Below are 24,681 nucleotides of genomic sequence, written 5' to 3'. Positions count from 1 at the left end.
GTGGTTGTAAACCTGCATTCTGGGTTATAACCTCCATTTCGTGAATTATCCTACAGTGTGTCCTGGACAGAGAGCAGGTTTGGACTGGGGTGAGCTGGTGATCAGCGAGGAGGTGGTGTTTCTCACCTTACGCAGAACTAACACAGGATGGATTGAAAAATAAAACAATGGCTCACACGGATGTCAGCAAAGAATTATTGACTTGCTTATGACTCTTACCAGCTTCAGTCCCTCCGAACCATGGCTGGGACATGAGGTGTCACACTGGGGTTCAAGACCAAGTTTGTGTATATAAACGGGGGCTTCTGTGTAGACGGAGCCACCCATCGCCAGCAGCAAGAGGGACAAGGGAATCTCCACCTCACGTGACCAGGCAGACCTCAGACCCAAAGGGAAGGAAGAGATCATCTGCGAGGTGGGGCCGTTGCATGCTAGGCCAGTGCCCACCTCTGCTGTCACTACCGGTAGAGTGGTCAGTCGCCATAGTGACTTTTATGTGGTGAATAGCTGCTAAAGTGAAACAAAGGTTTTAATTGGTGTGTTGCCAATGTCTGGTAGCAAACAGAATTAAATAAAGGCCACTTAACTGGGGAATCTATTAACTTGCGCTTTTGGTAGAAAATGAATGTCTGGATAGGCCCTTTATTTGGTTTTTAACCAGAGGTGAAAGTAAGCTGGTCCGAGCCGGTGTACCGGTAAGAAATTGGCTGCCGGTACACAGCCGACCGTACTGGCAGGACTGCTGTTGGGAGTGGAGGGGGTGAGGGAGGTGGCAAGGCAGCTGCCCCAGGGCCCGGCGATTTAAAAGGGCCCGGGGCTCCCGGCAGCGGCCAGAGTCCCGGGCCCTTTAAATCACCGCTGGAGTCCCGAGCGGCATGGGCCGGGCAGCGCCGAAGGGCTGGCTGGGGGTGTCTGGATGCAGCCCCACCCCTTCTCCCACAGGCCACGCCCCTTCCAGGGGCCCAGACCCATCCCACCCCCCCAACCTTGCTCAGGACCGCAGCCGTCCTGTGTACCGGTAAGTCACTTAAATTACTTTCACCCCTGTTTTTAACCCTCATTACAGAGATCTGCAACGGTTTGTGGTCACAGCTAACAAGAATAACTAGAGCCTGATCTTTGACATTTAAGCTTCAAAACCAAATGGCGCGTGTCTAATCATACTGGCTCATTTATCACAATGCCTGATACCAGTGATGGGATTCACAGCCCCTCCCTGCAGAGTGGTTTCAAAGTGGGTTGTAAATAGCAGAATTTTGCACCACTCTCACACCTCAGCTACAGAAATGTTGAGGGAGATGGTTCAGAAATATGGGGTTTTTGTTCATTTAAATCCATGGTCGGGGTTTAATTTACTTATACGCAATTTGTTGCAGAGCCATCTAACCGATTACTGGAAAATTGGGGGAGGGGAGCTAATAGGTGCTAGATGTAGATATTTTTAATTAAGATCATGCAATAACGCTTCTCTACTGATCATCCAGTAACAGCAACTCTATATGCCATTACTGACCCTGTGAGGAGAGAGAGTAGAAAAAAGCAGCATCTGCCTCCAAGATCCCACCGAAGAATGAGAAAGGGAAATCTGTTAAAGTCTTGGCCTCAAAGACACTTTTAAAGATGTTTTCTGGGAATTGTGCACTCCCTGTATCCAGCTGAAGGGCAAAGTAGGCAAGCAGTGGTCCTGAGGAGTCGTCCAATAGGCCAGTCATCTTTTCCCATCACTGGAGTGTTTTTAATGACAACATGCTGCAATCCGCTGTAGGCTACAGCAGTGGGACAGCGTGGGTCTTCCAATATTTTTTGGTGGTGGGTCCCACAGTCTTATCTGGGTGGTTAATAATCTGGATGGTCAAGACTATTTTTGCAACATCAGCCAGCCAGATGGAAATAGTCAGAAATACATTATTCCAAAGAATGAAGAAGTGTTAGGGTAGTCTGAATTGTAAACACTTGGGAATTCATTAATACCAATGTTTCTCCTAGGAGCTCCCTCCTCTGTGTCTCCTTTTCATCCGTCTCTCTGCAGTACACATTCATGTGAACTCTTTTGCTATGTCTATGCAATGTGTCTAAACAAAGAGGGACAATGGGGGGCAGAGAGAAACATCAAAAATATTCTGTACTTCACCACAGTCTGGGTGTAAGAAACAGGTGCAGCTGAACAGAGTTTAACTGCAAGTGGCAGTAAGGACAATCTGAGCTCAATGCTATTTCAGAAACTGTGGTCACGCAGGTTGTAACCAGGGCTTCTGAAATGCTTCTGAGCAGTTTGCTCTTGCAGTTAAACCATGTGCACCCATTGACAGCAACAGCTAATTGCTAGTGTGGACACGGAGAAAGAGAGCAAAAGGCTAACCACAGGAAAAGTCAACCCTGATTAGGCCTATGAGCAATATTCAGTGTGTTAAGTGTGACATCATTTGTGACATTAGGGAAGTGAAAATAAAAGATTGTGTCGGAAAAGAACTTTTTTTTTTCCCTCAAGTGCTTGAGAAGTTTAAAGAAGACTGTTCTCTGCCTTCTCTTCAGTTATCACCATGGCTCCTTATTTCATCTTGCAGTGGATCCTAATGGTCCTATTTACAGGTAACTAAGGTGAATAAGAAATTAACTGATAGAGGATGGGGCTTTGACAGGCAATTCATGCATAATAGTTACTGAATTTTCCTGGAGAGAGAGTAAATATGGGCTAAACTTGGTGTCTCCTAAAGAAGGCTGGGGATGTGTCACAGTGCTGTAGTTTGCCACAGACTCTGCAATTTGTGCAATGTAAATAATAAGCCAGGGCTGCTCAATAGCCTGCTGTGGAGCTCCTCTAGCTTCCATTTTGTTTTATAAAAAGGAAATTTCTGGGCATTACGGTTGCAGAAATAATCATCCAAATGTGAACCACGAGCAGCGGGTCTGAAATACCTACTGGCAAACTACAGTTGCATAAAATTTATTTGTCTTTCTATACTGTGATGGAAACAGTTGTGAAGATAATGGGCCACGTAATGCCGTCAGTACAGGGAGATCTGCTTTAAATTAAAAAATAAAAAATGGCAGGATATGGTCCATGTGCTGTAAAGTGAGATTACACGCTCTGTCTCCTTCCGTTTTTTATTTTAAAACTTTTTTTTAAAAAATAAGAGGTGGGATTCAAAAATGTTTCTTTATTAAGCACTAATACAGTATGTTGTCAGAGGTGAGTTTCTCACAGGTTACTGTGGCAAAGCTGCAGTAGGAAGCAGAGTTATTACTGAAAAGGTCTGTCTTTTTTCAGAAAAGAGGTTGATTAACTAACGTTATCAACCTTGCCCACCTAAATCAAGGTTAAAGGTGTTCGACTGTGTTTTCACTGGGAAAAGGTCAGGATTAGCTTAATTAACCCCTTCCTAATATTGATCCCCTTTCCTATACAAACCCTCATTTATATTGGACCCATTTGGAAAAATTGAATTGGAAAGTATTAAGACCCACTGCAGAGTATTCTACCCCGGTAGCATTAGGAGTTACTTGATTGAGGAATTAAGGCTATTGGTACCCTACTTATCCATTTGATAGGAAGTTTATAATACCTGTTCTATCAAAAGCAGAGCTTCCTTTGAAATGTGAGGAGTTAGAATAAGTATTCAGAGTTCTCCTTTTGTGTGCTCAGTTAAGGGCTGGCTTTGATTGACATCTGGATCAACCGACCAGGAATGACTTTGATTAACACCCTTAACACAAAAGATTTAATGCATTGGAGGTGCAGTAAATACATAGGATCCTGGAACTGTTACAGAGAGAAACAGTCTAGCTGGCACAGAAATACTGCTGCTTCCTACAGCTCTTGTGTGCTGGTTTTGAGTACATTCGATTTATAGGGAAACCAAAGGGATTTTTACTACTAAATTATGTGACTAGACAAAACTTCTCATACACAGAGTATGTGAATTAAATATAGAAGTTGAAAAGCAGGGCAGAAACGTTTTGAAATCCCTATTCATATGAATGGGGAAGTTTGTAATCTGGTGGGGAGGATGTTAGATTTATGGTAATTCTAAAAGGAAATGCAGCCTGATGCCATGTGTCCAACGAGGAAGACAGGGTCTTAAGGTGCATGGGGGATTTCCTCAGCATTTTTAAAGGTAGCTCTGTATTTTATTCGTCATTCTATTGAGCCGTTGAACATGTGCATGCGCACACAGACTATCAAGGAAAAAGAGCGAAAGCTAGCTCACTAAAAGGATATTTTCCAAGGGTTTCTGCCGCTTAACTGGCTACTTGCAAACACAATATCAGGTGCACATGCAAGTTCACCTGCCCAGCATTTTTCAAGGAAGGTGGAACTGAAGATCCAGGGTGAAGATCGGCCCTGTGCAGAGGACCAACACAAGTCTGCTCTTCCATGAGAGATGCGATTCCAAGTGAGCAGGATGCAAGTGGTGCATATACACCTCTACCCTGATATAACGTGACCTGACATAACATGAATTTGGATAGAACGCAGTAAAGCAGTGCTCCAGGGGGGAGGGCTGTGCACTCCGGTGGATCAAAGCGAGTTCAATATAACGCGGTTTCACCTATAACGCGGTATGATTTTTTGGCTCCAGAGGACAGCGTTATATCGGGGTAGAGATCTACTTTGTGCTGCATCTGTGCATTGGGGTGAATTTCACATGCCCCGAGGGCTATCTTGAGAGTCTGGCCCAGAATATGTGCCCACTAGGGAATTTTCAAACCACAGCATCTTCGTGCAAGTGGAATTCAGCCGTCGAAGTCTGTCTCACCAGTTTCTCCTAGTATTGCCTCCACCAGGAGACCAGCCCTTTCCAGCTGCCCTATGCTGGCTCATTAGACCAAACTCGTTACCCCCGCAGCCAGAGGCAGACAGACACAGTAATCTGGCTTGTGACCCTGCAGCAGCAACATGCTCCCACCTCACACTGTGTCTGGGCTGTGGCTCAGAAAGGACAGGGAAAGGAAGGAGAGGATCGTGCACTGAGTAAAACCCAACCAGATCCCCCCATTAAGAATTACCAGGTCTGAGTTATCAGTTCCAGGTACTGCAGGAACAAGCCTTGCACAGGTCCCGGTGAGGCTCATACTCTCCTGAACCCCTGTGAGTGAGGAGTCAAGAGGGGATCTGGAGAACTGCATACGCGCAAAAGCCGAATTATAGCTGAGGTGTTTATAGTCACCGCTGCCAGGGGATCTGTAACAGTTACCTGTGGGAACCATCCAGGGACACAATAGGGGTCATGACCCACTGTCAAGAGGATAAGCCAGGATAGCTTCCCTCAAAAACAAGTGACACCAATATGAAGACGGACTTGTGTGCCTTTGCACGGGTCCCAAACTGTTCTGGGTCCTGACAACTGACCTCCCGTAAGGTCAGGGAGCCGCACACACAGGTGCTGAGGGAATTGTCCATATGTAGGTGGGGCGGATCCAAGAACTGTTCTCCCTGCATCATCCTGGCCATGGTCAGGTGGGTGAGGAAGTGCAGCAGCTGGACACATCAGTGCTTCCTGGGCTTGGACAGAACCACATCATGGGCAAACGCACCATAGCCGCACTGTTTGTCCTGCCGTCATCCTCCCCTGTTGGGGGGAGGAGGGGAAACACACCCACAAGTGGACCCACCTGCAATGGAGATATGTGGTGAGCTTACAGAGTCGGAGTTGTGACTGAGATGCCAGGCAGGTCCCATTAGCCCGTGCATTGTATCCTAGCGCCGTCTCAGTTACTGTTGTATCTTTGTCTGCAGGTCTCACAGTGTCAGGCTCTCCAGTGAGAGGAGTGGTGGGTCAGAACGTCACTTTGCCCTGTAAATACCAAGTTAATCACCAAAATGACATCACAACAATGTGCTGGGGCCGGGGCAGCTGTCCTCCTTCTCAGTGTTCTCAGACAATTCTCTGGACAGATGGACGGAGGGTGACAGAGCGTCAGTCCAGCAGATACCGGTTAGAAGGGAATCTCGCTCAGGGGGATGTGTCCCTCACCATCGTGAATGCGGCAGAAGCAGACGGAGGGATGTACTGCTGCAAAGTGGAGATCCCTGGTTGGTTCAATGATCTGCTGAACAATCTGGAAGTTGTGATTGAGACAGGTGAGCAGAGCTTTTGTATGAGTGTCCTTGAAGGGTAAAACTCCTGCCATCTGGCTGACTTTCTCAGCTTGTGACAGAAACAATGTAATAATGTCCTGCAGTGTTACCCATTATGGCACTGAAGCTGTACTGTTACCATTGCTCTGCCATCAGTGTAACCCCAGCAGAGCCAGTGCATGGGAATGGTAGTTTTGTTCCCTGTGCCATGGCAGACCCCTCTTACTAGCAGTCTTAGCAGTACGGCATGTAGCATCCAGGAGAGTGGACAGCACAGTATGCTTCTCTCGTTAGTTAGGCCCAATAATCCCCTCTGGTGGGTACATGTGTTCACATTCCTCCTTCTCAGGCAGATCCAGCACCCATGAAAATGAATGGAAGGTTTCCAGCAACCTTAATGGGCTTTGGGTCACACCTTAATTCATGAAAATAAAAGGATACTATTGTGCCTGCTGTGACAGAAATCACAAAGTTCTGCAGAGCTCCCAAGCCCTTGGTGACATGTTCTCCTCAGAAAGCCTGGCCCTCTGGAATCTCAGGAATCAGAATGTTATAAATCCTCACCCTGGGGGTACCGGGAAACCTGCCTGGTGCAGACCCTGCCTGACTTTTGTTCCTACCCCTAGAAACCTAGAGTAGTCTGTTCGCCATACCACAGAACCTCTATATCTTCCCCTTCCAAGCCGCATTTCCTTTCAAACTTGTGGGGCCAAATTCAGACCTGGCATCAGCAGGTGCAGCTCCATTGATCTCAGAGTTGTACTCTTGCACCCAGTATGAATCTAGCCCTCTCTCTTGGCTGAGAAGGAGCTAGGTGATTCCAAGGCCTGGCGCTGGCTCTCCAGATATAGGTGAATTCTAGCCCTTGGGGAGCACTCATGAAAGTACTTCTGTTGGAGCCAGTGCTCATCAACATAGGTCAAGTTTGTACAATCCAGCCTTAAGTAATGACTGATTTTTATACATGGAAGTTTAATCTCAACATGAGCTCCCCTACAGCTCTATTGTCTGAGAAATTACAAATTTAAAATGTACAACTAGAGTTGTGGCAACCAGTAAAATCAAAACCTCACACCTTACCCCAAGCTGATTTATTTTACCTGGAAAAGGTAGAAGTCCAGACACTCCAGGAAGTCTGCTAGGACCTTCATTATTGATTTTACATGGAAGGTGCTCAGAGGGGATGGTGACAGGTAGCAGGATAAACCCCAAGACACATATGTTGATAGCGTAACTGTGATTTTCATTCTCTCTCCTTTTGCTGCACTGTATTGTCTTGCAAATAAAAGTTACAAAGTAATTTTCTTCTTGCAATAGACCAGATGGATAATGGGATATGGTTTTATTGCTGGTGATATGTTGCTAAAACATTTTATTTCTTTCAGTTTGTTGGACACATCTTGCTGACTGTTGTAATATGTGTGTTTTTTGTTTTGTTTTTAACACCAGCTAGAACCTCCACTACAAGCCCTCACGCTTATACACCTGAACACACCTCAGGTAATGGTTAGCCAAGTATTCCACCTCTCTGGTGTGTGTGAGTCCCTTTGTAATGGGATCCCAGAAGGGGAACTAGATAACAAATAGTAGCTGAACTGACATGCTACTGAGATCAGAACTGGGCCTGTAAATACTAACTGAAAATTATGAAATAAGGTCCCATCCTGTGCGCTTGTGTGCGCACGCGCACACACACACACACACACACACACACATCGCTTTGCTCACAAGTTGCAAAACTTTATTTTAATATTAAAGATCTATTTTCATTGGTGTTGAAAATATTATTCCCTTGGACTTGTATATTATAAAATCTGATCTCCTGTGATCTAACAATAAGCCCCTGGCAAAGATGGGAAGATCTGCAGGGTCTTTTAAACAACTTGCAGTCCACTAAAACTGTTTTTTTGTTTTAATATTTGTTCTTTATATTTTGCTTTTGAGACTTCTGAGTTCAGCTTGAACTTGAAACCAGAAATGCCAGCTTCATTCATCTGGATTTTGCGAGTTCAGCAACTTAACATGTTTCCACATAGTTCTGTTGCCCTCTCAGAAGAGGAAGTGGAAACTTTCTCAGCATGTGATGTGTCTCTAGCTGCAGAGAGACTTGTATACTGGATACATCCATGAAGGAGCCTCAAAAAGAGACAGACAGTTGTGTCACTTTGAGGCTGTTGACTCTGGGTCCCCTTAATTTAAACAGGAGGGGACTCCGTTTTCACTAATTGTAGATCCTCAGATAGCACCTTTTCAGTCTTGGGATTGGTGGGTTGGTGTTACTGCTTGTGGGGTTATTCAGTAATCAAATGACAAATTCATTAACCATTGTAGTAAAGATATTGCATTTTGTAGCCCTGTGTTTTAAACATTGTACGGTGCCTTAAGCTGGGAAATAGGCACCATATCAAGATGCTCTAGCTGTGGCTTTTGCAAGTTTGTCACGCTGTGGCCAGCCTCAATGCTATATAAATGTGCTCTCAGCTTTGTGAAGTCTTGTATGCAACACCACTTGCCCTCTACAGTGCCATCGAAAGCCCATCGATTCTCAGGAGATATCAGTCAGAGAAGTAGGCGTTGTGTAGCTATGAAAAAGGAAAGAATTATTAGCTGTGCTAAGTGATATGTTGGTTTATCTTATTGCTGCTCAGCTCCTGTGAATGCCAGTGACACATCTTCCACCATAGTAACCACAATGGCCACTGGTTTTCAGTTCAGAAGCCGTTCAGACTGTTTCAATAGTAAGTGGTCAGATCGGAATGGTGACTATATTGTCTCTGCAGATCATTATCCATGATGCTCTCTTTTGGTTGGAAAGGAAAAATATTTATATTGAGTCTGTCTGTTTGGTGCCCAGGATGAAGGTGCTGCATCTCACTGGGTTTATTTCCTGATACCGCCTCACAGAGAGTAAAGTTAGCAAGAGCTTCGGGTTTAGGGAATCCCAGGTAACACCGCTAGGGCTGATCCAGTCTCCATTAAAGTCAATGGAAGGATTCCCATGGGCTTTAATGGTTCTGGATCAGGTCCTAAGTCATACAAATGAAAAAGATGCTGCCTCGTGTCACAAGACGTGACTCCTGGCCCCCTAAACCATTTGAGAGAGAGGTCCTCCTTGCAAAACCTGCCCATCTTGGAATCCCAGGAATCAAAGATAACAAATCCTTACCCTGGTCCTGGGAAACCTGCTTGACTTACCTGCTGGCACCTGGAAACCTCGCTTAGTCTCTGCTCTGTTCCACTGAACCTCTGTATCGTCTCCTATCGAGCAGAATTTCCTTTCAAACTCACTGCGCCAAATTCAGACCCTGCATAAATAGGTGCAGCCCCACTGAACTCAGATGGGTGTCACTCACTTTCACCAAGTCTGAATTTAGCCCTGTCTTGGCTGAGCACTTAAGTGATGCATGAGCCTGGCGCTGGTTCTTCACAGGGGCGAATTCCGCCCCATGGCGACGGCTTACTCGTGTAAATAGTCCCGCTGGAGCCATGGCTCATCAATAGGAGTCATATTTGCACAACCTGGCCTTAAGTAATGACACATTTTCATGCTGAAAATTTAATCTCAGTAGGAGAATCCTTAAAATTCTCTTTGACAAGCTGCAGATCTAAAAGGCACAACCCCAGGTATGGAAATCAGTAAAATCGAAAAGTAAAACCCTACCCCACCCGGCTTCTTTATCCCAAAAGGCAGAAATCCAGATACTCCAGGAAGCCCAGCAGAGACTTTTCTATCGCTCCTGATTTTCTGTGGAAGCTGCTCAGATGCTCTGGCAGGATAAAACCCTAATATGGATGGGTGGATAGATATTGTAGCTGTGATTTTCATTCTGTTCCTTTGCATTGTATTTTCTTGAAAACACAGATGTTAGAATTTTTCTTTTACTTGAAAATATTCCAGGTTAATAGGACACTTTTTTGCTGCTTTTTATACATTTCTGCTATTAAAACATTTTATTTCCTTCAGTTTGTGGGGCGTATCTTGCAGTGGTTTTCGTGGCACACAACTTACACCTTTCCCTTTCAGAAGAGGAAGTGAAAATTGGCGCAGTTGCAACAGAGGAGGCACCCGATCCTGGAATCCCCTTAATTTACACAGGAGGAGGCTCCATTTTCATTAGTTGTAGATCTTTGGGCAGCACATTTTGAATCTTGAGATTAGGGGGTTAGTTTCATTTCTTGTGGGGTTATCCAATTATCAAATAGCAGAGCCATTCAACCATTGTACTAAAGATACTGCATTTTGTAGCCCCAGAGATTAAATGTTGTGAGGTGCCTTGAGCCAGGGCTAGGCACTGGAGATCAAGATGCTGCAGCTGTGACTTTTGCAAGTTTTTTCACACTGAGCCCTACCTAAATGTTACAGAAATGTGCTCTGGGCTGTATGACGTCCTGCTTGCATAAATTATGCAGCCTCCCTTGCCCTGGACAGTACTGCACTGCTTACTCTTTTAAGGGTCTGACCCAAAACACATTGAAGGCATTGGGCAGACTCCCCTTTGACTTAGATTGTTGTTGGATGAGGCTTAAATAATTTAAATTGTGTTGTCAATCTCTTTATCATCAGGAGATGTTCATTTGCTTTAGATGCTCAGGGAAGTAGAGGATGACTAACTGCAAACAAAGGAAGAACTGTCTTCTGTATTGAGTGATGTTTATTTTTTAATTTGTGTAGTTGCGGAACATGTCACCCAGGTATCCTCTTCTGTCACACCAAGATGGCTATCGATTTCCAGTCCAGAAGCCCCCTGGGCTGTAAGTGTCTCTGTTGTCAATTAAATAGTGCATATATCTTCCCTATGGGCCACTATCTGTAGTGCTCTATTTTGATCGTAACAGAGAAATTTTCATAAGTAGTCTTTTATTTAGGGTGATCAGACAGCAAGTGTGAAAAATTGGGACAGTGGGTGAGGGGTAATAGGCACCTATATAAGACAAAAACCCAAATATCAGGACTGTCACAATAAAATTGGGACATCTGGTCACCCTACTTTTATTGGATCAAGTTCTGTTGGGGAAAGAAACAGGCGTTGGAGCTACACAGAGCTATTCTTCAAGTCACCAGACCTTGAAATTTGTCTCTTGGTCCAATGAACGATATTACCTCACCCACCTTGTCTCGCCAATATCCTGGGACCAGCACAGGTACAACACATTGCAAATCACATCTATAGTCTGAACATTTGCTGCCTGGGAAATAGTCCTGATGGTTTAATTGTCACAAGACAAACCAAATCCAATAACAAATCTAAGGGACTAATCTTGCAGTTCTTATTCCATCCTTACAAAGGCAAAAATCTCAGATTTCAAATCTAAAATTAAAATAAATATATAACTCTGATTCATGGTTCATGTAACCTAATATAGCAACTCAGTGGAAGTAGAACATTATCTCCAGTTGGGTGCATCACCTCAAGTGCGTCTCTACCAGATTTTTCCAAGATGCCCAAACGGCTTTTGAATCATGTATATAATTATTACCCACTAATACCTGCATGTCTGTGTTTCAGTTGAATGTGCCTACGTCAGTCCATCCACTGGAGGCTGAATCCAGGAGGACAGGGATGTATATTAGAATCAGCGTCATTCTGTCACTTCTAGTCCTTCTAATTTTGTCCCTGTTAATCTTCACATGTAAGTAAATCAGAGAAAGACCAACTCAAGGGCATTAATAGTTTTATTTCTCTAACTCAACCAACAGCGACTTGTCGGGGGATGCATTGAATCAGCTCTTCCCCATGCTGCCCCGGAAATGGCCCTTCCCCAGTCACTGCTGCCCACTTTTCACACTGTGCTGTGTGGCCAACCCAGTCATAAGGGGAGCTGCAGCTGCTTTCTGTAGCTACGGACATTACCTTCCCTGGGTCGCTCCCCATCAGGGTGTACAGTGGAGTCACTCTTGGGTGAATTTGTCCCCTTATGCTTTGAAGACCTGGGTTTAAATCTCCCTTATTGAATTTCTCTCACTTGGCTCTTTTCCTTGTCTCTGCTGCTTTTTAAAAACTTTTGTTCTAATAACTGTGTGCTTTCCCCCCTTATTTTGGATAATCCTCAGGGTATTTGCACAATACATAGAAGCTGGAGAATTTGGCCAGGTAAGTGCTATTCACTTTGTCTCTTCTGTAGCTATAATAAGAAGCCAGTATTGCTATACCTTTGTTAGGACACGGTTGTTCAGAACAGATAGTCCCACTTTTTCATATCAGGATAGATAAGCTTTCTTGCATTATCATCTGCAATTTCATTCAATGAGGCATGATCATTGGTATTGGTTGTTAATAGGGCTGTCAAGCGATTAAAAAAATTAATCATGATTAATCGCAAATAATCGTGCGATTAATCACGTTGTTAAAAAATCATAGAATACCATTTATTTAAATATTTTGGATGTTTTCTACATATTCAAATATATTGATTTCAGTTACAACACAGAATACCAAGTGTACAGTGCTCACTTAATATTTACTTTCTATTACAAATATTTGCACTGTAAATACCAAAAGAAATAGTATTTTTCTATTCACCTCATACAAGTATTGTAGTGCAAACTCTTTATCGTGAAAGTTGAATTTACAAATGTAGAATTATGTACAAAAAATAACTGCACTGAAAAATAAAACAATGTAAAACTTTAGATCCTACAAGTCCACTCAGTCCTACTTCAGCCAATCGCTCAGACAAGCAAACTTGGTTAGAATTTACAGGAGATAATGCTGCCTGCTTCTTGTATGAGGTTAATTGAAAAATAATATTTCTTTTGTTTATTATTTTTACAGTGCAAATATTTCTAATAAAAATATTATAAAGCTCTCACGGTACACTTTGCATTCTGTGTTGTAATAGAAATCAATATATTTAAAAATAAGAAAAACAGCCAAAATATTTAATAAATTTCAGTTGGTATTCTATTGTTTAAGAATGCGATTAATCACAATCAATTTCTTGGGGTTAATCGCATGAGTTAACTGCTATTAATTGACAGCCCTAGTTTTTAACCAGTAAACAAAATCTGAGCATAAGTCATTTTCCTTGCATTGTATTAAGAAGCAGAGCTTTAGGCTTGGAGTTCTTTATAAATACCCACGTATTAATTATAAGTATTGTTTGGCTCTGATTCCCATTTTCCTAGTCAGTTGATTGATTCCGCTACCCAGCCTGTTGTGTTACTCCCAAGACACTGTTGTTTAAAGGTCTGGGTTTATTACTCTTGCTCCAGCCCAATCTCCTTTTCTGGCACAAAACATGGAGGGAGCTGAAGCACACTGGAAGCTGGGATCAGTGCAGAGGAAAATAAGTACAGGATGGATAGATAGATACTGCCTGTGACTGTTCTGGGAATGTGTCTGTCAGTTTATGCTCCTCATTTTGTTTTGTGACTATCATTTGTGGTTGTAAACCTGCATTCTGGGTTATAACCTCCATTTCGTGAATTATCCTACAGTGTGTCCTGGACAGAGAGCAGGTTTGGACTGGGGTGAGCTGGTGATCAGCGAGGAGGTGGTGTTTCTCACCTTACGCAGAACTAACACAGGATGGATCACCCGGATGTCAGCAAAGAATTATTGACTTGCTTATGACTCTTACCAGCTTCAGCCCCTCCGAACCATGGCTGGGACATGAGGTGTCACACTGGGGTTCAAGACCAAGTTTGTGTATATAAACAGGGGGGTTTCTGTGTAGAGGGAGCCACCCATCGCCAGCAGCAAGAGGGACAAGGGAGTCTCCACCTCACGTGACCAGGCAGACCTCAGACCCAAAGGGAAGGAAGAGATCATCTGCGAGGTGGGGCCGTTGCATGCAGGTGTTTGTTTTTTCTGTAGCTCTGTAAATCTCTTGTGCAGGATAAGAGGCGCACATATGAAATTCCTTTGCAAATTGTTCCTTGATTTAACTGTCACATGGTCTCTGAAGAGTTAAACCATAAACTGGAGTGCCACAAGGGTGGAATTTGCGGTAGTGTGCATAAATTACCAGGGACACTTGGGGGGTTCAGCAGAGGTCATGGGGCCTACGACAGCTGCATCCAACATCCCAGGATGTGGGTGCCTGACGAGCCAAACCCAGACACTGTGCCGTGACTCTGCTCAGACCCAGTGGGCATGGAAGTGTGCAGGATCCAAAGGCTGAGGCCAACACAGCAGTCTGAAAACTGTCCCTAGAGAGGGTGTGAGCGCAGAGAGCCATCCTGGCTGAAAAACTGTACTATTAGCCACTCAACACAGAGAGCATATTTTATGCTGCTCCCTGAACTGTATGTTCCACTGACCACTGTTAGTCATTGTTTATACATATTCTTAGTTCTATCAAGCAGCGAAATTAAGAGGGATGCTCCCTGTGCTAGGGAAATTGACTGACTGCCAAATAGTTACAGGTATCCCCTCTAGTCAAGCTACAAGCTACTATGTGTTCTAGGCTAAAACTCCACCAGTCTAGCCCAGGCTCTGAGTGTAAGAAACCAAACCATCTTTCTCAGAATTCGTTCATTCAGTCATGGAGCACAAGAGTATTTTTATTATCACATGCAAACGCTTCCTTCTTTTCTTTGACTGAGAGCAAGTGCCACAGTGACTGAGAAGCTGAGAAGAGGAAGCCGCAATGCTCATGTGTCCCCACAGAGAACCATGGGGAGCCCTGTAGAAGTCGAGACAATCTGCACAGAAGCTCTGAATCTCCGTAGTGACTCTGGGTTTCCAGCATCCCTCCCGATGGCAACATGGCTCTTTCCCTAGATACAGAATCAAGCTGTGTGCAAGGACCGCAGGCTTTAATGCAATAATACCTAGTATTTACATAACACTTTTTCATCATCTGAACTTTAACTAATTAGTCCCAACGCCAACAAAAAACAAATACACTTGTGCACAAAGATTGTTATGCTCTCTTGACTAAGGGTCTGATCTAATTCCTGTCAAAGTAAATGGGAGTTGGATCAGACCCTATCAGACAGTGACAATTGTTGAGCAAAACCTACAGACCCTTTCTGCAGCTATTTCCCAGAATGTCCCAGGGTCCCTTTCTCCCTCGCACCCACTGGACTCTGCCTTTGAACCTGTATGTGTCCCTATGAGTTTTCTCACATTTCTGAGGCATCACAGATTTTTCAGGGATTAACTTCAGTGCAATATCCCTATGGCTCTTCTCAATGAAACAGCCCTGAGTGCTATTACCCAGCTGAGACTAGAGAAGCATCCAGCATCATGGTTCTGCTCTGTGCTCCACCCACCTCATAACAATTTATCCTCCGTTACCAGGCACCCAAGAGACGCAGGAAGGTTCCAAAATCCAACAATTTACATTTGCAAGCAGATGAAAAGACATATCAGACTTCAAGACTCCTTGAGACCTGTCTCTGATTAAATACTTAATTGTTGTGAAAAATCTAACAATGCTCAATTTTTTAAAATGTCACCCACTGTATCTTGGGCTTACTGAAGGACTTGGATCATTTCAATGACATTGTTTATAATTTAAAATATTAAAGTGAATTCTAGTGGGTTCAGAAAACTTCCGGGTTGATAGACTGCTGTAGAATTAAGTCTTTCTAGGCCGGTGCCCACCTCTGCTGCCACTGCCGGTAGAGTGGTCAGTCGCCATAGTGATCTTTATGTGGTGAATAGCTGCTAAAGTGAAACAAAGGTTTTAATTCGTGTGTTGCCAATGTCTGGTAACAAACAGAATTAAATAAAGGTCACTTAACTGGGGAATCTATTAACTTGTGCTTTTAGTAGAAAACGAATGTCTGGATAGGTGAAAGTAAGCTGGTCCGAGCCGGTCTACCGGTAAGAAATTGGCTGCCGGTACACAGCCGACTGTACTGGCAGGGCTGCTGTTGGGAGTAGGGGGGTGGGGGAGGTGGCAAGGCAGCTGCCCCGGGGCCCGGCGATTCAAAAGGGCCCGGGACTCCCGGCAGTAACCAGAGTCCTGGGCCCTTTAAATCACCGCCTGAGTCCTGAGCGGCACGGGCTGGGCAGCGCCGAAGGGCTGGCTGGTGGAGTCTGGCTGCAGCCCCGCCCCTTCTCCGTGAGGTGACGCCCCCCAACCTTGCTCAGGACCCCAGCCGTCCCATATACCGGTAAGTCATTTAAATTACTTTCACCCCTGTTTTTAACCCTCATTACAGAGATCTGCAACGGTTTGTGGTCACAGCTAACAAGAGCCTGATCTTTGACATTTAAGCTTCAAAGCCAAATGGCCCGTGTCTAATCATACTGGCTCATTTATCACAATACCTGATACCAGTGATGGGATTCACAGCCCCTCCCTGCATAGTGGTTTCAAAGTGGGTTGTAAATAGCAGAATTTTGCACCACTCTCACACCTCAGCTACAGAAATGTTGAGGGAGATGGTTCAGAAATATGTTTTTTGTTCATTTAAATCCATGGTCGGGGTTTAATTTAATTATGCACAATTTGTTGCAGTCGTCTAACCGATTACTGGAAAATTGGGGGAGGGGAGCTAATAGGTGCTAGATGTAGATATTTTTTATTAAGATCATGCAATAACGCTTCTCTACTGATCATCCAGTAACAGCAACTCTATATGCCATTACTGACCCTGTGAGGAGAGAGAGTAGAAAAAAGCAGCATCTGCCTCCAAGATCCCACCAAAGAATGAGAAAGGGAAATCTGTTAAAGTCTTGGCCTCAAAGACACTTTTAAAGATGTTTTCTGGGAATCGTGCACTCCCTGTATCCGGCTGAAGGGCAAAGTAGGCAAGCAGTGGTCCTGAGAAGTCGTCCAATAGGCCAGTCATCTTTTCCCATCACTGGAGTGTTTTAAATGACAACATGCTGCAATCCGCTGTTGGCTACAGCAGTGGGACAGAGTGGGTCTTCCAATATTTTTTGTTGGTGGGTCCCACAGTCTTATCTGGGTGGTTAATAATCTGGATGGTCAAGACTATTTTTGCAACATCAGCCAGCCAGATGGAAATAGTCAGAAATACATTATTCCAAAGAATGAAGAAGTGTTAGGGTAGTCTGAATTGTAAACACTTGGGAATTCATTAATACCAATGTTTCTCCTAGGAGCTCCCTCCTCTGTGTCTCCTTTTCATCCGTCTCTCTGCAGTACACAGTCATGTGAACTCTTTTGCTATGTCTATGCAATGTGGCTACACAAAGAGGGACAATGGAGGGCAGGGAGAAACATCAAAATATTCTGTACTTCACCACAGTCTGGGTGTAAGAAACAGGTGCAGCTGAACAGAGTTTAACTGCAAGTGGCAGTAAGGACAATCTGAGCTCAATGCTATTTCAGAAACTGTGGTCACGCAGGTTGTAACCAGGGCTTCTGAAATGCTTCTGAGCAGTTTGCTCTTGCAGTTAAAGCATGTGCACCCATTGGCAGCAACAGCTAATTGCTAGTGTGGACACGGAGAAAGAGAGCAAAAGGCTAACCACAGGAAAAGTCAACCCTGATTAGGCCTATGAGCAATATTCAGTGTGTTACGTATGACATCATTTGTGACACTAGGGAAGTGAAAATAAAAGATTGTGTCGGAAAAGAACATTTTTTTTTCCCTCAAGCGCTTGAGAAGTTTAAAGAAGACCGTTCTCTGCCTTCTCTTCAGTTATCACCATGGCTCCTTATTTCATCTTGCAGTGGATCCTAATGGTCCTATTTACAGGTAACTAAGGTGAATAAGAGATTAACTGATAGTGGATGGGGCTTTGACAGGCAATTCATGCATAATAGTTACTGAATTTTTCTGGAGAGAGAGTAAATATGGGCTAAACTTGATGTCTCCTAAAGAAGGCTGGGGATGTGTCACAGTGCTGTAGTTTGCCACAGACTCTGCAATTTGTGCAATGTAAATAATAAGCCAGGGCTGCTCAATAGCCTGGTGTGGAGCTCCTCTAGCTTCCATTTTGTTTTATAAAAAGGAAATTTCTGGGCATTACGGTTGCAGAAATAATCATCCAAATGTGAACCATGAGCAGCGGGTCTGAAATACCTACTGGCAAACTACATTTGCATAAAATTTATTTGTCTTTCTATACTGTGATGGAAACAGTTGTGAAGATAATGGGCCACGTAATGCCGTCAGTACAGGGAGATCTGCTTTAAATTAAAAAATAAAAAATGGCAGGATATGGTCCATGTGCTGTAAAGTGGGATTACACGCTCTGTCTCCTTCCGTTTTTTATTTTAAAACTTTTTTTTTTAAATAAGAGGTGGGATTCAAAAATGTTTCTTTATTAAGCACTAATACAGTATGTTGTCAGAGGTGAGTTTCTCACAGGTTACTGTGGCAAAGCTGCAGTAGGAAGCAGAGTTATTACTGAAAAGGTCTGTCTTTTTTCAGAAAAGAGGTTGATTAACTAACCTTATCAACCTTGCCCACCTAAATCAAGGTTAAAGGTGTTCAACTGTGTTTTCACTGGGAAAAGGTCAGGATTAGCTTAATTAACCCCTTCCTAATATTGATCTCCTTTCCTATACAAACCCTCATTTATATTGGACCCATTTGGAAAAATTGCATTGGAAAGTATTAAGACCCACTGCAGAGCATTCTACGCCGGTAGCATTAGGAGTTACTTGATTGAGGAATTAAGGCTATTGGTACCCTACTTGTCCATTTGATAGGAAGTTTATAATACCTGTTCTATCAAAAGCAGAGCTTCCTTTGAAATGTGAGGAGTTAGAATAAGTATTCAGAGTTCTCCTTTTGTGTGCTCAGTTAAGGGCTGGCTTTGATTGACATCTGGATCAACCGACCAGGAATGACTTTGATTAACACCCTTAACACAAAAGATTTAATGCATTGGAGGTGCAGTAAATACACAGTATTCTGGAACTGTTAGAGAGAGAAACAGTCTAGCTGGCACAGAAATACTGCTGCTTCCTACAGCTCTTGTGTGCTGGTTTTGAGTACATTCTATTTATAGGGAAACCAAAGGGATTTTTACTACTAAATTATGTGACTAGACAAAACTTCTCATACACAGAGTATGTGAGTTAAATATAGAAGTTGAAAAGCAGGGCAGAAACGTTTTGAAATCCCTATTCATATGAATGGGGAAGTTTGTAATCTGGTGGGGAGGATGTTAGATTTATGGTAATTCTAAAAGGAAATGCAGCCTGATGCCATGTGTCCAACGAAGAAGACAGGGGTTTTAAGGTGCTTGGTGGATTTCCACAGCATTTTTAAAGTTAGCTCTGTATTTTATTTGTCATTCTATTGAGCCATTGAACATGTGCATGCACACACAGACTATCAAGGAAAAAGAGCGAAAGCTAGCTCACTAAAAGGATATTTTCCAAGGGTTTCTGCCACTTAACTGTCTACTTGCAAACACAATATCAGGTGCACATGCAAGTTCACCTGCCCAGCATTTTTCAAGGAAGGTGGAACTGAAGATCCAGGGTGAAGATCGGCCCTGTGCAGAGGACCAACACGAGTCTGCTCTTCCATGAGAGATGTGATTCAAAGTGAGCAGGATGCAAGTGGTGCATATACACCTCTACCCTGATATAACGTGACCTGACATAACATGAATTTGGATAGAACGCAGTAAAGCAGTGCTCCAGGGGGAAGGGCTGTGCACTCCGGTGGATCAAAGCGAGTTCAATATAACGCGGTTTCACCTATAACGCGGTATGATTTTTGGGCTCCAGAGGATAGCGTTATATCGGGGTAGAGATCTACTTTGTGCTGCATCTGTGCATTGGGGTGAATTTCACATGCCCCAAGGGCTATCTTGAGAGTCTAGCCCAGAATATGTGCCCACTAGGGAATTTTCAAACCACAGCATCTTCATGCAAGTGGAATTCAGCCATTGAAGTCTGTCTCGCCAGTTTCTCCTAGTATTACCTCCACCAGGAGACCAGCCCTTTCCAGCTGCCCTATGTTGGCTCATTAGACCAAACTCATTACCCCCGCAGCCAGAGGCAGACAGACACAGTAATCTGGCTTGTGACCCTGCAGCAGCAACATGCTTGCACCTCACACTGTGTCTGGGCTGTGGCTCAGAAAGGACAGGGAAAGGAAGGAGAGGATCGTGCACTGAGTAAAACCCAACCAGATCCTCCCATTAAGAATTACCGGGTCTGAGTTATCAGTTCCAGGTACTGCAGGAACAAGCCTTGCACAGGTCCTGGTGAGGCTCATACTCTCCTGAACCCCTGTGAGTGAGGAGTCAAGATGGGGTCTGGAGAACTGCATACGCGCAAAAGCCGAATTATAGCTGAGGTGTTTATAGTCACCGCTGTCAGGGGATCTGTAACAGTTACCTGTGGGAACCATCCAGGGACACAATAGGGGTCATGACCCACTGTCAAGAGGATAAGCCAGGATAGCTTCCCTCAAAAACAAGAGACACCAACATGAAGACAGATGTGTGTGCCTTTGCACCATTCCCAAACTGTTCTGGGTCCTGACAACTGACCTCCCGTAAGGTCAGGGAGCCACACACGCAGGTGCTTTTAAAGGAATATTAGGAAAATTGAAGTAAGCAAACTTTCCATCCTCAGTCCTTGCTTTCAGTGGAGTTACACTAGGTGTGGCCTTCGTTCACTCTTATTGTCCATATGTCGGTGGGGCGGATTCAAGAACTGTTCTCCCTGCATCGTCCTGCCCATGGTCAGGAGGGTGAGGCGGTGCAGCAGCTGGAAACATGAGTGCTTCCTGGGCTTGGACAGAACCACATCATGGGCAAACGCACCATAGCCGCGCTGTGTGTCCGCCCCTGTTGGGGGGAGGAGGGGAAACACACACACAAGTGGACCCACCTGCAGTGGAGATAGGTGGCGAGCTTACAGAGTCGGTGTTGTGACTGAGATGCCAGGCAGGTCCCATTAGCCCGTGCATTGTATCCTAGCGCCGTCTCAGTTACTCTTGTATCTTTGTCTGCAGGTCTCACAGTGTCAGGCTCTCCAGTGAGAGGAGTGGTGGGTCAGAACGTCACTTTGCCCTGTAAATACCCAGTTAATCACCAAAATGACATCACAACAATGTGCTGGGGCCGGGGCAGCTGTCCTTCTTCTCAGTGTTCTCAGACAATTCTCCAGACGGATGGACGGAGGGTAACAGAGCGTCAGTCCAGCAGATACCGGTTAGAAGGGAATCTCGCTCAGGGGGATGTGTCCCTCACCATCGTGAATGCGGCAGAAGCAGACGGAGGGATGTACTGCTGCAAAGTGGAGATCCCTGGTTGGTTCAATGATCTGCTGAACAATCTGGAAGTTGTGATTGAGACAGGTGAGCAGAGCTTTTGTATGAGTGTCCTTGAAGGGTAAAACTCCTGCCGTCTGGCTGACTTTCTCAGCTTGTGACAGAAATAACGTAATAATGTCCTGCAGTGTTACCCATTATGGCGCTGAAGCTGTACTGTTACCACTGCTGAAAGGAAGCAGCCTCTGCCATCAGTGTAACCCCAGCAGAGCCAGTGCATGGGAATGGTGGTTTTGTTCCCTTGTGCCATGGCTTACCGCTCTTACTAGCAGTCTTAGCAATACGGCATGTAGCATCCAGGAGAGTGGACAGCACAGTATGCTTCTCTCATTAGTTAGGCACAATAATCCCTTCTTGTGGGTACATGTGTTCAGGTTCCTCCTCCTCAGGCAGATCCAGCACCCATGAAAATGAATGGAAGGTTTCCATCAACCTTAATGGGCTCTGGGTCACACCTTAATTCATGAAAATAAAATGATACTATTGTGCCTGCTGTGACAGAAATCACAAAGTTCTGCAGGGCTCCCAAGCCCTTGGTGACATGTTCTCCTCAGAAAGCCTGGCCCTCTGGAATCCCAGGAATCAGAATGTTATAAATCCTCACCCTGGTACCGGGAAACCTGCCTGGTGCAGACCCTGCCTGACTTTTGTTCCTGCCCTTAGAAATCTAGAGTAGTCTGTTCGCCATACCACAGAACCTCTGTATCTTCCCCTACCAAGCCGCGTTTCCTTTCAAACTTGTGGGGCCAAATTCAGACCTGGCATCAGCAGGTGCAGCTCCATTGATCTCAGAGTTGTACTCTTGCTCCGGGTATGAATCAACTCCTCCTCAGCCAAGAGAGAGGGCTAAAGTGGTGCCAGGGATCTCCAGATATAGGTGAATTCCAGCCTTTGGGGAGCACTCATGAAAGTATTTCTGTTGGAGCCAGTGCTCATCAACATAGGTCAAGTTTGTACAATCCAGCCTTAAGTAATGACTGATTTTTATACACGGAAGTTTAAGCTCAACAGGGGCTCCCCTACTGCTCTGTTGTCTGGCAAATAACAAATTTTAAAATGTACAACTCCAGTTGTGGCAACAAGCAAAATCAAAACCTCAAACTTTACCCCAAGCTGATTTTTTTTTCCCCAGAAAAGGCAGAAGTCCAGACACTCCAGAAAATCTGCTAGGCCTTTCATTATTGATTTTACATGGGAGGTGCTCAGAGGCGATGGTGACAGGTGGCAAGATAAACCCCAAGACAGATATGTCGATAGTGTAACTGTGATTTTCATTCTCTCTCCTTTTGCTGCACTGTATTGTCCTGAAAACAAAAGTTACAAAGTAATTTTCTTCTTGTAATAGACGAGATGGATAATGAGATATGGTTTTATTGCTGGTGATATGTTGTTGTTAAAACATTTTATTTATTTCAGTTTGTTGGGCGCATCTTGCTGACTGCTGTTGTTTGTTTTGTTTTTAACACCAGCTATGACCTCCACTGCAGGCCCTCACCCTTACACACCTGAACACACCTCAGGTAATGGTTAGCCAAGTATTCCACCTCTCTGGTGTGTGTGAGTCTCTTTGTAATGGGATCCCAGAAGGGGAACTAAATAACAAATAGTAGCTGAACTGACATGCTAGTGAGATCAGAACCGGGCCTGTAAATACTAACTGAAAATTATGAAATAAGGTCCCATTCTGCAAACACACACAGTCGCTTTGCTCATAAATTGCAAAACTTTGCTTTAATATTAAAGATCTATTTTCATTGGTGTTGAAAATATTATTCCCTTGGACTTGTATATTATAAAATCTGAAGCCCTGTGATCTAACAATAATAATAATAACAATAAGCCCCAAGCAAAGGGGTCTTTTAAACAATTTGCAGCCCACTAAAACTGTTTTATGTAATATTTTTTCTTTATATTTTGCTTTTGAGCCTTCTGAGCTCAGCTTGAACTTGAAACCAGAAATGCCAGCTTCATTCATCCGGATTTTGTGAGCTCAGCAACTTTAACACGTTTCCACATAGTTCTGTTGCTCTCTCAGAAGAGGAAGTGGAACCCTTTCTCAGCATGTGATGTGTCTCTAGATGCAGTCTGTATACTGGACACATCCATGAAGGAGCCTCAAAAAGAGACAGACAGTTGTGTCACTTTGAGGTCAGGAAATGCCACCCTTTCCCAAGCAGAGACAGCAGCTGAAGCATTTAGAATCAGAGCATGCGGGAATGGATTTCAATTCCAACAGAGGAGGCACTTGACTCTGGGGTCCCCTTAATTTAAACAGGAGGGGACTCTGTTTTCACTAATTGTAGATCCTCAGATAGCACCTTTTCAGTCTTGGGATTGGTGGGTTGGTGTTACTGCTTGTGGGGTTATTCAGTAATCAAATGACAAATTCATTGAACCATATTCAATGTAAAGATATTGCATTTTGTAGGCCTGTGTTTTAAACATTGTATGGTGCCTTAAGCCAGGAAATAGGCAACACGCCAAGATACTCTAGCTGTGGCTTTTGCAAGTTTGTCATGCTGTGGCCAGCCTCAATGCTACATAAATGTGTTCTCAGCTTTGTGAAGTCTTGTATGCAACACCACTTGCACTCTACAGTGCCATTGAAAGCCCATCGATTCTCAGGAGATATCAGTCAGAGAAGTAGGCGTTGTGTAGCTATGAAGAAGGAAAGAATTATTAGCTGTTCTAAGTGATATGTTGGTTTATCTTATCGTTGCTCAGCTGCTGCGAATGCCAGTGACACATCTTCCGCCATCTCCCCACAATGGCCATTGGTTTTCAGTTCAGAAGCCCCTGAGGATGTTTCAGTAGTAAGTGGTCAGATCGGAATGGTGACTATATTGTCTCTGCAGATCACGTTCCATGATGCTCTCTTTTGGTTGGAAAAGAGAAATACTTATATTGAGTCTGTCCGTTTGGTGCCCGGGAAATAGAGCTGATGTGTTTTTACCAAAATGCAAACAAACTCCAGGGACATGCAGAAAGGGCTAATCCTGGAGTCATTACTCATGCCTTACTGAGCTGAAAGGGAGTTTTGTCTAATTAAAGACTGAAGTCAATAGCAATTGAAGGCACCCATCACTTCTCAGGATCAAGGCTTGAATAAGAACTGCAGGTGCTAAACGCAGGCTCTTGGAATGAAGAGCTGCTGCTTTAAACTATAAATAAAAATAATATGCACCCATTTTACGTAAATGAATGGGATTTGGACACCTCGCTCTGTTTAGGCACCTTTGGAAATCCCAACCGTAATCAGTGTCCAGTGTATGGAATCTTGGCAGTGACTCCGTGGAAATCATGCATTGTCTCAAGTTGGGTGCATTATCTCAAGTGTGTGTTTACCATTTACCATGCAGCCGAATGATTTTTCAAGTTGTGTATATGATTTCTATTCCTGCCCCTCATACCCTCGTGTTTTGTGTTTCAG

At 44.2% G+C, this 24,681-nt stretch overlaps 1 protein-coding gene and 1 pseudogene across 1 annotated transcript; both read left to right on the top strand.

Moving 5' to 3' along the window:
- Window positions 1-2,540: 2,540 nt before the first annotated feature.
- LOC123376334 lies at window positions 2,541-9,548 on the top strand (annotated as a pseudogene).
- Window positions 9,549-17,647: 8,099 nt separating this feature from the next.
- Window positions 17,648-21,423, top strand: LOC123376333 (hepatitis A virus cellular receptor 1 homolog). The gene is made up of 3 exons (XM_045028253.1): window positions 17,648-17,705; window positions 20,934-21,278; window positions 21,380-21,423. Exons 1-3 carry the CDS (start codon window positions 17,657-17,659, stop codon window positions 21,421-21,423), a joined length of 438 nt encoding a protein of 145 aa, XP_044884188.1. The 5' UTR covers window positions 17,648-17,656.
- Window positions 21,424-24,681: the final 3,258 nt, after the last annotated feature.

Source organism: Mauremys mutica, chromosome 8, assembly GCF_020497125.1.
Source record: "Mauremys mutica isolate MM-2020 ecotype Southern chromosome 8, ASM2049712v1, whole genome shotgun sequence".
NCBI classification, from domain to species: Eukaryota; Metazoa; Chordata; order Testudines; family Geoemydidae; genus Mauremys; species Mauremys mutica.
This window is presented reverse-complemented; position numbering and strand designations above follow the sequence as displayed.